Here is a 14039-nt window from a genome sequence, read left to right on the forward strand (position 1 = left end):
AGTGGCCTTAGTTGACCACTTAAGTGCCCTCTTCAGTGTCTGAAAGAATGACCAAGGTTACAGTGGAGAACTGGGGTGAAGTGGATTGGGTAGAACATATAAAGGGCCATAGAACATATAAAAGCAACAATTTATAATCTACACTGACATTCCTTTTCAATGAGAAGCAGAAACACCAGTAAGAAACTGCAGTTAAAAGGGGAATACTAAAAAACCAATGCAGAAAGCTGATTTTTTTTAGCAGATTTATAAAATGGGTACCAAGTGATGTACACATGAAATTGGAGCTAAAACATGACCCATAAAAACATCATTGCCTTAAAAAACAGCAATAAAATGAATCAAATGTTTAAAACAGATATTCAAGCATCCCTTTGGTTAGTTACTGTTGGCAATGAGGTTAGTAATAGCAAGCTAATGGATTTGGGGTGGGGGAAGGAATATTAATTGCCACATGGTATAAGAAAGTATGGCAGTTAGCTTTGATAGAAAAAAATGACTAGCAAATTAAACAACAGAGTGGCATACCTTTATTAGGCATACAGCTAAAGAGGACAGGGCAGAACCTCCCTCACACTACAAAATTTACTGGCTATAATTGTTTATTAACTCAGATAAGTGGCCGGAAACACATTATTTTAGGGGGTGCTGGCTGTATGGCCATCTGTAATCTCATCTCCTGTGGAGGGTGGGGTGGGTTTTTTTTAAAATAAGAAAATAAAAATAACGAACTAGATATAGGGTATGTCTGTTATATTCCAACCATTGGCTTGGATTCCTCCTCAGAATCTCTGTTCCACTTCGTTTATTTGCTGCTGCATTTGCAGTCCAACTTCCAGCAGGCTCAAAAACAGCATTTTACTCTTACTTCAACCCCTGTGCAGTAGGGTACACAGAAGGAGAATCACTTTCTCCCTGAGAACTGCACTTGAGGCCTTCAACATCCTTGAAGCAATGTTCTCTTCAATGCCGCTATCATCTCCTTGTTCCGCAAGCTGTAGATGAGAGGGTTGAGCAGAGGGGTTACCACAGAGTAGAAGAGAGTCACCGCTTTATTGCTCCCTCCTGAAGATTCTGGGTTGACATAGGTGACCATGACGGAGCCATAGAACAAGCTGACCACTGCCAGGTGGGAGGTGCAGGTGGAAAACGCTTTGCGTCGGCCTGCGGCAGAAGGGAGCTTCAGAACCTTCTGCAGAACAGTGCCGTAGGAGGCTGCAATGAAGAGGAAGGTTGCGAAGATGATGAAGGAGCTGAGGACATAGCAGGACATCTGCGTGAGGGGTGCTGGGCTGCAGGAAGCAGCTAGAAGTGGGCCTGGGTCGCAGACAAAATGATCCAGGATGTTGGGGCCACAAAAGGGGAGCTGGGAAATGAGGATGATGGGCACGAGAAACCACAGGAAACCAGAGATCCAGCAGCAAGCTGATAAGGTGCTGCAAAACTGGGGAGACATGAGCATTGGGTAGCGCAGTGGGTGGCAGATGGCCAAGTACCGGTCTAAGGCCATGCTGGAGAGGCATAAACACTCCGTTGCCCCCATGGAGAAGAAGAAATAGAACTGCAAGAAGCAGTCATGGAAGGAGATGATCCCTGGAGGAGAGGCTATGTCGATGAGCATCCGAGGTACCGTGGAGGTGACGTAGCACATTTCCAGTCCGGAGAAGTTGCCCAGCAGGATGTACATGGGCATGCGGGACAAACGGGTGTCCCTGAGCACAGTCCACAGGATGCTGAGGTTCCCCAGTAGGGTGAAAGCGTAGCTGGCGGAAAGGAAGGAGCACAGGAGCAAGCGGAATGCAGGCGAGAGGGAGGGGAAGCCCAGGAGAACAAATTCAGTCACTTTCCGGCCGGTGGCATTGGCCAGATCCATTTGCCGCTCCTGTAGATGCACAACATCATTGTGAAGAACAGGTTATAAATTTTATTAAGTAAGTAAGTAAGTAAGTAAGTAAGTAAGTAAGTAAGTAAGTAACTAAATAAATAAATCTGTGGGTTTGGAATGTATTCTTATGGGCCAACATGGCTGCCTTTTCTTCTTCAGTTCATATGTCTCTCCTCTTTCCCCATGTTTCAACAAACCTAGTTCATCCCGTCTCCAGTGTTCGTGTCCATCTCATGTCTAAGCATATTACACCGAGCTACAAGGAAGCTTAAAAAGCATTGTAAGGGAATGGGTGGCAGCGGGAAAGGGTCACATTGAGGAAGAGAGCCACAAATATATAATTTTTTTAAAGGGGGACTGAGGGAGCAGTTTCCCTCTAGGTGGTGGTGTCCCCAACACATGTATCTGTGCACTGATAAAATACTGCAAGAACAATAGTCTCCCATCCACCTGGTCTAGGGAACCACCTGCTAACACTGCCTCACTCTTATCTGGATTGAGTTTCAGTTTGTTGGCTCTCACCCAGTCCATTATTGAGCCAAGACACACCAGTCCAGCACTCAATCACAAATGCCATATAATCCCTTCACTTTTGTGCTGAAATTTTATTTGGATGGTCCATCTGTAGGTGGGAACATGTTCATTTTTTAAATCTATGCACAACAACCCTTAGTATAATTTTATTAATATCAAGTTATAAAGCTCCTCCTTTCAGACCCACCACTTTAAGCATGCCTGGGCACCCATGTCTTCCAAACCATTTGTTGTGAAGAAAATGCTGTGGAGCTGCACAGCCATTTGGAAAGGGAGCTATTTGAAAGAAAAACCAACGTGAAATTAAAGGCTCACCTGGTCCACAGCTACTGCCTCCCAGTTCCGGATGCCATCGAGTTCTGGAGATGTCATCTTGAGAAGAAGGCTGATGTCTTGAAATCATAGGATGAAGCCACAGTGGAACGTTATCTCCAGAGTGCAGCACAAAAACAGACCTGTATTTTTTAATTGCCATGTTTACGAGAGCATATTTATCAAGTGATACAGAGGAGAGTTATGAAAATAGGGTCTCCCTGGCAGCAGCATACTGTGGGTTGCTGGTGCCCGGGTTGGGCAAGCCGCTCCCCACTGGAGCCAAGTGGGGGTGTGCTGAGTAGCAAGCCTACCCATGCTAGAGGGAGCCCAGCAGGCCACAGCAACCCATGGCAGGTGAATCCCCCCAATGTCCATGCAGAGGAGCGCTGGACCCCTGCTGGGGTTGCCCCTTGCCTGCCTTCCTCCATCCATGCCTGCTCACTGTGGGCCTGGGTTGCTCTGCTGCCTTTGCCAGGGCAAGATGGGGATTCTCACAGAAGCTGGCCCCTGCCTGCCAGAATTGTGCACCTGGGGCCATGGCCCCCCTGCCCCATGCTATGCCACTGCTCTCTGGGCCCCTAGTTCAAAGAATGTTACCAAATGGCAATCCCAGTAATTTCCCCCCTATCCCTAGGGGGAATGTAAACGAGAGAGAGAGAGAGACAGAAGGAAGAAAAGAGAAGCTTCAGTTTCGAGACACACTGAGAAAGAGGCAGTGAGTGAGCTTTCCCAGAAGAATAGAATGGTAGAGTCCGAACGGTTCCTATGGGTTCTGTAGTCTGACCGCCCTTGCTTTGAACTCTGGAATGCGAACGGCATCCTTTAGGGTGCTACTACAAATATTCTTATACGAGACAGTAGATTTGCTGTTTGGAGGAGTGCATATGAAGACAGCCTCTGGCAAATTGAGCAGGCAAAATCAATAGTGGGTCCAAGAGTCAAGAAGGTGGTTTCTGCATGTGCTATAGAGGGAAATGAGGGGCAGGTAGGGCTCATCAGCCTGGGAAGGTAGCCCATCTAGGAGAAGGAAAGTTCTGATACTAAAGCTCTGTTGCCTTGCAGGACATCCTCAGCAGAAGAAAAGGCTAAGGAGTAAACCCAACACAATTCTGGAGTCCCTAAGACTGTTGGATGGCACCTTGTACACCTCCTTCCGGCAACTTCTTCAGCCCCGCTGGTGCCAAATGTATTGCTCTGCTTTCCTTTGGACCACATCAGTGAGGCTGAGAGGGGGGTCTTGTCGTTTGGGAAGCCCAGGACCTCAGTACACACTGCCCAGGCATGTGCCCCAGGGACATCACTTGGGTGCTGCTAGCACAGCAGTTTGACTTCACCCCCGAAGGCACACTCCATTGTCTTGAGACAGATAGAGGCCAACAACAGAAGTGATACCTTGCTGTGAAAGGGGTGAAGTTCACCGCATGTACTTTGTTAAAGGAAAATATTATGAAAATGATGTATAGATGGTATTTGACCCCTGTAAAATTAGCAAAGATGTATCATAATTGTGATAATACATGTTGGAAATGTAAAGAAAAGGAAGGAACATTCTTTCATATGTGGTGGATCTGCTCCAAGGTGAAAGACTTCTGGGAAAAGGTTTATAATGAATTGAAAAAAATGTTGAAATATACATTTATAAAGAAACCAGAGGCCTTTCTTCTTGGAATAACAGGTTCGGAATTGCCCAAGAAAGATGCTAATCTATTTTTGTATGCCACAACTGCGGCTCGTATTTTGTTAGCTAAAAAGTGGAAAACTCAAGAATTACCAACAGTAGAAGAATGGTAGATGAAGATGATGGATTGTATGGAGCTAGCCAATCTAACCGGAAGAGTCCACGACCAGAAGGAGGAGGAACATCACGAAGAATGGAAGATATTTAATGATTATTTAGTTAAATTTGTTAAGCTAAAATAACTGGAAATAGCTTCCAGATACTTAAAGGATTGTATCTATGTTAACTGATAAAATAATATGTTTAATACAAGAAGGAGAAGATTTAAAGATGTTAATGTTTAATTTAAAGAGTATTAAAATTGGGATTTGGAAAACCGTTATAAGGATATGCAATGAAATTCAACTAAGGGGAAACGAGGAAGTCGTTTTACAAAGTAAATAACTGTTATTTTCAATAAGGATATGATTTATGTTTGTTATGTTTTGTTTGTTTTATGTTTTTGTTTGTCATTGATATTGTAAAAACTAATAAATTTTTTGCAAAAAAAAAAGAAGTGATACCTTGCTGCGTCTGAAAAACTCGCCTGTTGTTTAAAAGTTTTCAGGCAGAAGGCTGAGTCAGAGGACTTTGCAGCCATGTGGAGGACCTTTTGTTCTAAACAAATATGATTTCATTTGGAAATATCTATGATATTTTCAGATGCATCTGTTTATAATGTTCCTCCAGACATGGACTCCATGTATGATTTAGTTTTTCTATTTTGCCTCTGTGCTTTTCGGTGACTGGTGACCTTCAAAATATGGGGGGGGGGGCAAAAGGGCTTGGCCCCCAGGAACGGGCACCCCTGATCCCTGCATCTGTAGGCAGGGCTTAGAATGTCACCTGTCTAAAATCCTGGAGAGCCACTAATAGTCTGTGTAGATTTGTGCTGAGCTCAATGTATGAAATATCTGTTTCTGCATAAGGCAGCTTCCTATGTTCTTACATTTAAACTGTTTCTTTCCCCTCCAGCAACCACCTCCGCAACCAGCCCAGTGCCACTTTTCAGTGGCGTAGCATGGGGGGTGCAGGGGGGGCAGCTGCATCGGGCACAACATCGGGGGGGGGGGGCGCGCTCGCACTCGAGTGCTAAAATCCACGGGTTAGGGGGCGCAAATTACTTGCCTTGCCCCGGGTGCTGACAACCCACGCTATGCCACTGCCACTTTTACCTGACTATTTATCAGACAGTAGGATCAAGGGGTTAAGAAAACGTGTGACAGCCGTGTAGAAGACTGTGGCTATCTTAGTGAGAGCTGATTGCCTTTCTCCATGTGAAGTAAACCTCTGCCACTGAGCCATAGAAAAGTGTGACCACCACAAAGTGGAAATACATGGTGGAGAAAGCCTTCCTACAATTGCCCTGGCTAGAGGTTTCATCAGAGTGAGAAACACTGGCTCCCCTTCTCCAGGACAACATTTTTCCTGTGTGACAGGCCCAAAGTTACCCTGGCAACTTCCATTTCACAGATCCAAGCATGTTCCTTTGATGGTCCATCAACACCTTTGTCATGCTTGAAGGCTTCCATCCCAGATGAAAAATAAGCTTAGCCTGCATTTTTACACTGCTAAGCTGTCTCTCACCCAGAGGAGGACTCCAAGCATTTAGTAATTTCTAGCAGCCAGTAATTTCTAACATCCATTAACTGCTTAGAATTACAGGCACTTGTGCACCCCCAAAACTCTATTACCCCAAATCTGTAACACTATGTTAAAATAATATTCTGTTCCATATAGTGTTGTCCTGCAGAAGCTGTTCCACTTGTCCATCAGAAAATCTCCCTGCATACAGAAAAATAGCTTGACAGGGAGAAAGCTTGACCTTGCCTTCTTTCTTGAAATGCTGTTTATCCAAGCAACTGATACTAATTTCCCTTCCCTGATGGACCTTAAGAAGGCACTGAAATCCAAGCTAATATGGGAACAAACAATGGGTTGACCTTCTTGCTTCCCCTAATTACCCCAGTGGAGATCTTTAAAAACAGCCAGATGCAGGGCATTGATCTCCTCCCCACTCCCAGGGGGAGCAACTTGACCATTATTTTTTATCATGGTGCTAAACTACCTCTTAGGAACGACATGATCCCAAACACAATTTGCATCTGATACAGGAGAGAGCCTTGCTGAAGTGTGGATTGCCTTGCCCTGCCAAAGTGGTTCATGGGCAAGAGGCAAACATTTTACCTTTAAAAGGAAGTACATGCTCATTTTTTGAAGGAAAAAGCAACTGTTCTTCATGGGATAACACTGTAAAGAAATGGGTGATATCCATTTATCTAGCGCATGAACAAAGACTTTATAGGACAAACCATATCTACCATGTCTCATTGTGCTATTTTATTCAGGTAGGTAGCTGTGTTGGAATGATGCACTCGAAATATATAAAAAAGTAAAAAAATTGTCCAGTAGCACCTTGGAGACCAACTACGTTTGTTCTTGGTATAAGCTTTCGTGTGCATGCACACTTCTTCAGATACACTGTATCTGAAGTGTATCTGAAGAAGTGTACTGTATCTGAAGAAGTGTGCATACACACAAAAGATCAAAACTTTTAACAAGACCAAACTTAGTTGGTCTCCAAGGTGCTACTGGACAATTTTTTAAATTTTTTAAATTATTTTATATTGGCATTAGCAATTTTTACTCTCTCCAATTCAGTGTTTATATGAACTTTATATCATCATCATCATCATCATCATCATCATCTAGATCTGAACAATACCTTCAGGTTGAGTAAAAAGGGTATGTGTGTTTAGTTTGCCATGTTTCTTATTTCAAAATGTAACTAAATTTAATTTTAAAAAGTGAAATTAAGTAATTTCTCATTAAAAATGCAACAAAAATAATTTTTCTCCCCCATTCCTAAGCATAAGACACACACAACACCCCCCAAGTCATGTTGTTATATAAAGGAACTGTTAATCAGTTTAATTTTGTTTATTACATAATAGATACACCAAATAATTCTGAGCCGAAAATGTTTGACCCTTGCATTCTAGTTCTCAAAGGAAGAAATAAACATTATTATAGTGTCATGTGGTTGACAGGCAATGAATATTCCCCTCCCTGACCTTCTCCCCAGCTTAGTTTTTGGAACAGAGCATCCATTGCCTGAAGCAGCAATCTCACTTTGCCCAGTGTTAGAGCTGGTCAATTTTTGAGGAATCTTAACTGAACATTACAATGTGGTTGAGGAGGGATGTTCATTCTTCTGGTCAAAACTAAACACACCCATGATTTCTTCAACAGACTGATTCGGTATTGCATCCTCTTTCTTCTTCTTCTTCCTCCCACTTTTTCACTCTGTCACAATTCTGCTCCGCCATTTCTCTGTGTTCCTCAACAACCGTCCCAGTGCCTCTTTCACCTGATCATTCCTCAGGCAGTAGATCAGTGGGTTGAGAAAGGGAGTAACAGCGGTGTAGAACAACGTCACGGCCGCATTGAGATCTGACTGGCTTTCTCCACGTGGAATTAAATTGACGGCTGCTACTGACCCGTAAAAAAGTGTCACCACAATTAGATGGAATGATATTGTGGAGAAAGCCTTCCTACGATTTCCCCGGCTAGAGGCTTTCACCAGAGTAAGAATCACAACACCATAGGAGAGCACAACAAATAAGATATTGACTAAAACCCCAGAAGTCATAGAAAGCTGACAGATGAAAGGAACATTTCCTAGTGGGGGGCAGGCCAGGGACATAATCAGCCCAGGATCGCACAGCAGATTATCAATGATGTTTGGCCCACAGAAGGACAATTTGGAGATCAAGGTCACTGGGACAACATTCCACAGGAAGCCAAGGACCCAGCAAGTAGCCACCAGGGCATAGCAGGAATCCAGGGACATGATTTGTGGGTAGCGCAGTGGGTGGCAGATGGCCAAGTAGCGGTCCAAGGCCATGACTGAGAGGAAGAAGCACTCGGTGCTTCCAAGAGAAAAGAAGAGGTAGAACTGAGCCAAACAATTGTGAAAGGGGATGATTCCTCCATGAGGGGACGCCAGGTCAAAGAGCATCCGGGGCACAGTTACACTCACATAACACACTTCCAGCCAGGAGAAGTTGCTCAGCAGGACGTACATGGGAAGCCGGGATAAATGGGTGTCCAGGACCACCAGTGTGATAATCATGAGGTTCTCGGCCAAAGTGAGAATGTAGAGGGTGGTGAAAAAGACGAGAAGCAGGAAACGTTTCTGTTGCCCATCTCCAAAGCCCACCAAAATGAATTCCTGGATGGTGGTCACATTGGCCATCTCCATCTGCAAGTGGATAATAGAACCATCAGCCCATGCCATAAGCAAGTATCAGCTGCCTGTCTCCTTGTCTGGAGGACAAAAGCTATGCAGAAATGCCTATTAGGTGGAGTGAGAGAGGGGACTGTTGTAACCCCCTTCCCATATATTTCAGATCACATTTTGTCACCATATGCATCTTACAGATATGTTTTTAAACCCTGGTAGCTAAGCAAACACCGAGTTAGTTGTGTTTACCATAATGTGTGAGATTATCCATAGGGAACATAGACCTGTTTTTGTGTGTGTAGGGGGGTATTGTATAGCCATTAAATGTGAATAAAACTGCTTGAGAGAGAAGTCTTTATAAAAACTTAGTTTCCTTCAAGCTCTCAAAATATATATTTGCATAATAACAAGATCTGGTAAGAGAGCATAGAACAATAGAGGTCGTTTTGAGAAGCAAAAACACGTCTGAAATGCTTTCTAAATAATATTTACTTTGCAAAGTCCTACCAGCATGATCTCTCTGGCTTTGTCCAAAAGAAGGAGAGAAGAAGACAAAATATGATGAAGATTAAGATGTCAAAAGTTGCCTGCAACTTTCTCTCGGCGGACTTATATAATAAAAATGGGCCAGCCTCTACTATTGTTCTGTTTCCCTGTGATTTTCACACACTGATTTTAGCTCTGCTCTCTGGATCAACAGGAAACAAGTCTGCTTCTTCTTTGATCTGATAGCCCTTCAGATATTTGGAGCTGAATAGTAGAGCATCTCCTTTGCATGCAGAAGGTCTCAGGTTCAATCCCCAGCTTCTTCAAGTAGGTCTAGTAAGACCCTTGTTTGAAACCCTGGAGAGCAGCTGCTGGTCAGTGTGGACAATGCTGAGTTAGATGGATGGTCTGACTCAGTATATGGCAGTTTCCTATGTTTTTCAAATGGCTGAGTCAACTATGAGACTTTGCATGGCAAAATCAACTAGGAGAAGATCCGCTTGGAGTGGGGCAAACAGGACAAAATATTCTGGAAAAGGTAGCGAGAAAATGAAATATTTACATGTCCTATTTACATAGGATGTTGACAAGCTGGAAGGTGTGCAGAGGAGGACAACCAAGATGATCAAGGGTCTGGAAACCAAGCCTTATGAGGAATGGTTGAAGGAACTGAGTATGTTTAACCTGGAATAGAGGAGAGGTGATAGCCATCTTCAAATATCTCAAGGGCTGTCACATGGAAGATGGAGCAAGCTTTTTTCCTCCTGCTCTGGAGGGTAGGACTCAAGTTACAAGAAAGGAGATTCCAATTAAAAATCAGGAAAAACTTTCTGCTTGACAGTGGAACGGTTGGAATGGTCTCCCTCGGGAGATGGTGGACTTTCCTTCCTTGGAGGTTTTTAAGCAAAGGTTAGATGGCCATCTGTCATGATTCTATGATTCTACATGCTAACAATATCCATTAAATTTAGATTTTGTGCAGGGAAATGGGTGATCAGGATATGAAAATGCCTTACCCAGAGTGATCGTCTACCCAGCTTTCTCTTGAGATGAGGGTTAAGCAGGACCACTAAATGACTTCCTTGAAATGAGGGTCTTTCCAACTGTTGTTCATAAGGAAACGAAACAATAAACTGCAGCTTTATGCAAGACTAAGGTGCTGCTACTGCTGCTTAATAAAAAAATTAATATACCATTTAATTGCCAAGGTGGCTGCTGCCAGTGGTGGACTTTGGGCTCTCAAATTTCAGCAGTGCCTGTGCGCCACTAAAATTTGGTGCCCACTGCCTCTCGTGCTCCATTCTACAACATTGTTTTGGCACCCCTGCAGTGTGGCACCCAGTGAGATTTCCCAGCAGTCACGCTATCCTAAAACCACCTCTGCTGTGAGCATTTTTTGAAAGAATTTTCCAGGGTCTGAGTTGAGGAAAACAGGTTTAAATTAGAATCAGGAGTGCAGCTGGGAAATCTTGATTCTATGCTCTGAGGGCCTTCTTGGTAGCAGCGCCCGCCCTGTGGAACACCCTCGCATCAGATGTCAAGGAAATAAATAACTATCTGACTTTTAGAAGACATCTGAAGGCAACCCTGCATCGGGAAATTTTTAATGTCTAATGTTTTACGATTTTTTATGTGCTGTAAGCCGCCCTGAGTGGCTGGGGGAACCCAGACAGATGGGTGGGGTATTATTATTATTATTAATAATAATATTTCCCCTTACTCTTATTTCTCCCTCCCTCCCCATGCAGAACTTTATAATAGCCTGTTTACATTTCCTTGAAAAACCAAAATCTGAGCATTGCAAGTGTCACCTATTCAAACCCACCCCTCAATGTTCTCCTTCTTTCAACCCATCTTCCTTTGGCTTGGTAGCAGTCCCATTTCAGTACCTCAGTGGCTTTCAAACTCTCGATCTAGCCAGCTGTGGGGACACCACATGCCTTGTCCTTCTGCAATAACAGGCCATGGGATTGTTTGGGTGGTAAGAAAGTGCAGATAAAAGCTAGAATGTATCTGATAAGTATTTGGTGGCCCTGGGGAATATGGTCCTTAAGAACATTGTCATTATCCACCGAAACACCATCTCTTTAGGGGGTAGCAGCCTGCCTCTGCCACGGTGAAACACAGGAAATTCCTACAGGTATTTCTTGTTTACCTGGATTCTGTTTTGCTAAACACCTTTGAGCAATTAAAATGATGGAGCACTATTCAATGTGTTATGTTATATTATGTTTTTATATATATTGCAAGCTGCCCAGAGTGGCCGGGGCAACCCAGTCATATGGGCAGGGTACAAATATTATGATTATTATTAATTATAGAGAAGGCTCTTCAAGTTTAGTATAACCACACAGAGAAAACCAACAACATTGTTTTATTTGGTTATGGTGCGATCATTGTGCAGGGGACTTTACAAAAGAAGCTAACAAAGCAGAATTAGTCCCAGTGGAAGCAGCAGTGTCAATGCGTACAAAGAGCTCCGCCATTTTCAGCACTGCTTTCTCCTCCTCCCAATGGGAGCCATTGGCCCCTAATCTGTACTCTGCTGCTAGCTTCCAGTATGAAAAGCCAGCATGAACACCCATGCAATGTTTGTAGTCGTTTAGATGGGGAAAAGCTTTGTTCTTTAGTGTGGCAACTGGGGGGAAAGCGAACTTTTTACACAACATGCAAATCATAGGATGTGGTTGGGGAAGATAAATGAGACAATGGTTTTGAAAAGGGATAACACAATGGCAGGGAGGCTCATTTCCCTCTATTTCCTCTCACCTTCTTTTTGATCTTGTAAGGATGCCAATTTGGCTTCTCTTCGCTCCAGCCTTAAATTCAGTTTTCCACATTTCCATAGGAATTTGCGATTTTCTATCATCTATGTATCATCTATCTATCTATATCTCTATCTATCTATCTATCTATCTATCTATCTATCTATCATCTATCTATCTATCTATCTATCATCTATCTATCTATCATCTATCATCTATCATCTATCTATCTATCTATCTATCTATCTATCTATCTATCTATCTATCATCTATCTATCTATCATCTATCTATCTATCATCTATCTATCTATCTATCTATCTATCTATCTATCTATCTATCTATCATCTATCTACCTATATCTAAATCCTGTTTAATATTCACCAGCATTTTAGGGAGTATTTCACCTAGTAAACACATTTTGGTATTCTTTTATTTATATATAAAAATATTTATCTAAGGTCTGGTACAGTAAATCTCATGTACAGAAATTCATAATCTTATAAAATATCCCAGTAAAATCATGATACAGGTCACTGAAGAGCAGTGGGTCAAGGTCTTAAAACAGCTAACATGGTTTTTTTGGTTTTTTTACCGAGTCAGCTTTCTCTTCACCAGTCCCATTTTCCTCCTCTGCAACCTGCCCACTGCCTCCTTCACCTGATCATTTCTCAGACAATAGATCAAAGGATTCAGAAATGGTGTGATTGTTGTATAGAAGAGCGTTACTACTTTGGTGGCCTGTGATTGGCTTTCTCCACTTGGAGCTACATACATCCCGGCCACTGTGCCATAGAAAAGGGTGACCACCACTAGGTGGAAGGATATGGTGGAGAAGGCTTTCATCCGACTGCCTCGTCTAGAAGATTTCATCAGGGTGAGAATCACAGCACCATAGGATAGCACAACAAAGAACAGGTTGCCTAAAATACCCACAGCATCCATGGAAAACTGGTAGATGATGGGAATGTTTCTGATTGGGGGGCAAGCAAGTAGGAGAATTGTCCCAGCATCACACATAAAGTGGTTTATGATGTTGGGGCCACAGAAGGACAACCTGGAGATCAAAGTAACTGGAACAATGTGCCATAGAAAGCCCAAAACCCAACAAGTGGCCACCAAGGCATAGCAGGAGTCTCGGGACATCATTTGTGGGTAACGCAGTGGGTGGCAGATGGCCATGTACCGATCCAAAGCCATGGCTGACAGGAAGAAGCACTCTGTCTGGCCAAGAGAGAAGAAGATGTAGTATTGGAGGAAGCATTCATGGAAGGAGATGACGCCACATGGGAATGCCAGGTCAAAGAGCATACGGGGCACAGTGGTGGAGACGTAGCATATCTCTAGCCAGGAGAAATTGCTCAACAGGATGTACATGGGTAGCTGGGCCAATTGGACATCTGCATGGACCAGCGTGATTATGGTGATGTTCTCAGCCAAAGTGAGGATGTAGAGCACAGCAAAAATGGCAAGGAGCAAGTGCCGCTTCTGCTGCCCAGTTTGAAAGCCCAGCAAAATGAATTCCTCAACTGTGCTCCCATTGGCCAGCTCCATCTTGAACGAGAGAAGAGAAGCACTGTTGCAAACCATTAAGAAGTATTGCCTGCCTGTCTCTCTCTCTGTTTCCATCGAAAGCAAATGATGAGTAGTCATGGTCTTTAAGGAGGCAGAAGTACAGCCAACCTCCTTTCATCTTCATCTTAATTTACATATGATTATTATCGAGAAGTACCTATTTGTTCTAATTAGGTATCAGATACAGTGGTACCTCTGGTTACGTAAGCTTCAGGTTACATACGCTTCAGGTTACAGACTTCACTAACCCAGAAATAGTACCTCGTGTTATGAACTTTGCTTCAGGATGAGAACAGAAATTGTGCTCTGGAGGCGCGGCGGCAGCAGGAGGCCCCATTAGCTAAAGTGGTGCTTCAGGTTAAGAACAGTTTCAGGTTAAGAACAGACCTCCGGAACGAATTAAGTTCTTAACCCAAGGTACCACTGTATGACATATAACTAGTGATTAGGTTCCATGCATTTTACCTTTATTGATTTATGTATTCGTTTACTTATTGAAAAAAACATAGACTGCTTGC

At 43.3% G+C, this 14039-nt stretch overlaps 2 protein-coding genes across 2 annotated transcripts; both read right to left on the reverse strand.

Annotated features, from left to right (window-relative positions):
* Window positions 1–937: 937 nt before the first annotated feature.
* LOC308460884 (olfactory receptor 11G2-like) lies at window positions 938–8709 on the reverse strand (the record flags this gene model as incomplete). The annotated part of the gene is made up of 2 exons (XM_080977415.1): window positions 938–1642; window positions 8494–8709. The coding sequence occupies 2 exons, from the start codon at window positions 8707–8709 to the stop codon at window positions 938–940; spliced, it is 921 nt and encodes a 306-aa protein (XP_080833541.1).
* A 3828-nt stretch (window positions 8710–12537) lies between these two features.
* On the reverse strand, window positions 12538–13500 carry LOC308460885 (olfactory receptor 11G2-like; the record flags this gene model as incomplete). Its single annotated transcript, XM_080977416.1, has 1 exon — window positions 12538–13500. The coding sequence occupies one exon, from the start codon at window positions 13498–13500 to the stop codon at window positions 12538–12540; it is 963 nt and encodes a 320-aa protein (XP_080833542.1).
* Window positions 13501–14039: the final 539 nt, after the last annotated feature.

The sequence above is a fragment of the Podarcis pityusensis genome (genome assembly GCF_964106645.2).
Source record: "Podarcis pityusensis genome assembly, chromosome: 13".
Taxonomy (NCBI): domain Eukaryota; kingdom Metazoa; phylum Chordata; class Lepidosauria; order Squamata; family Lacertidae; genus Podarcis; species Podarcis pityusensis.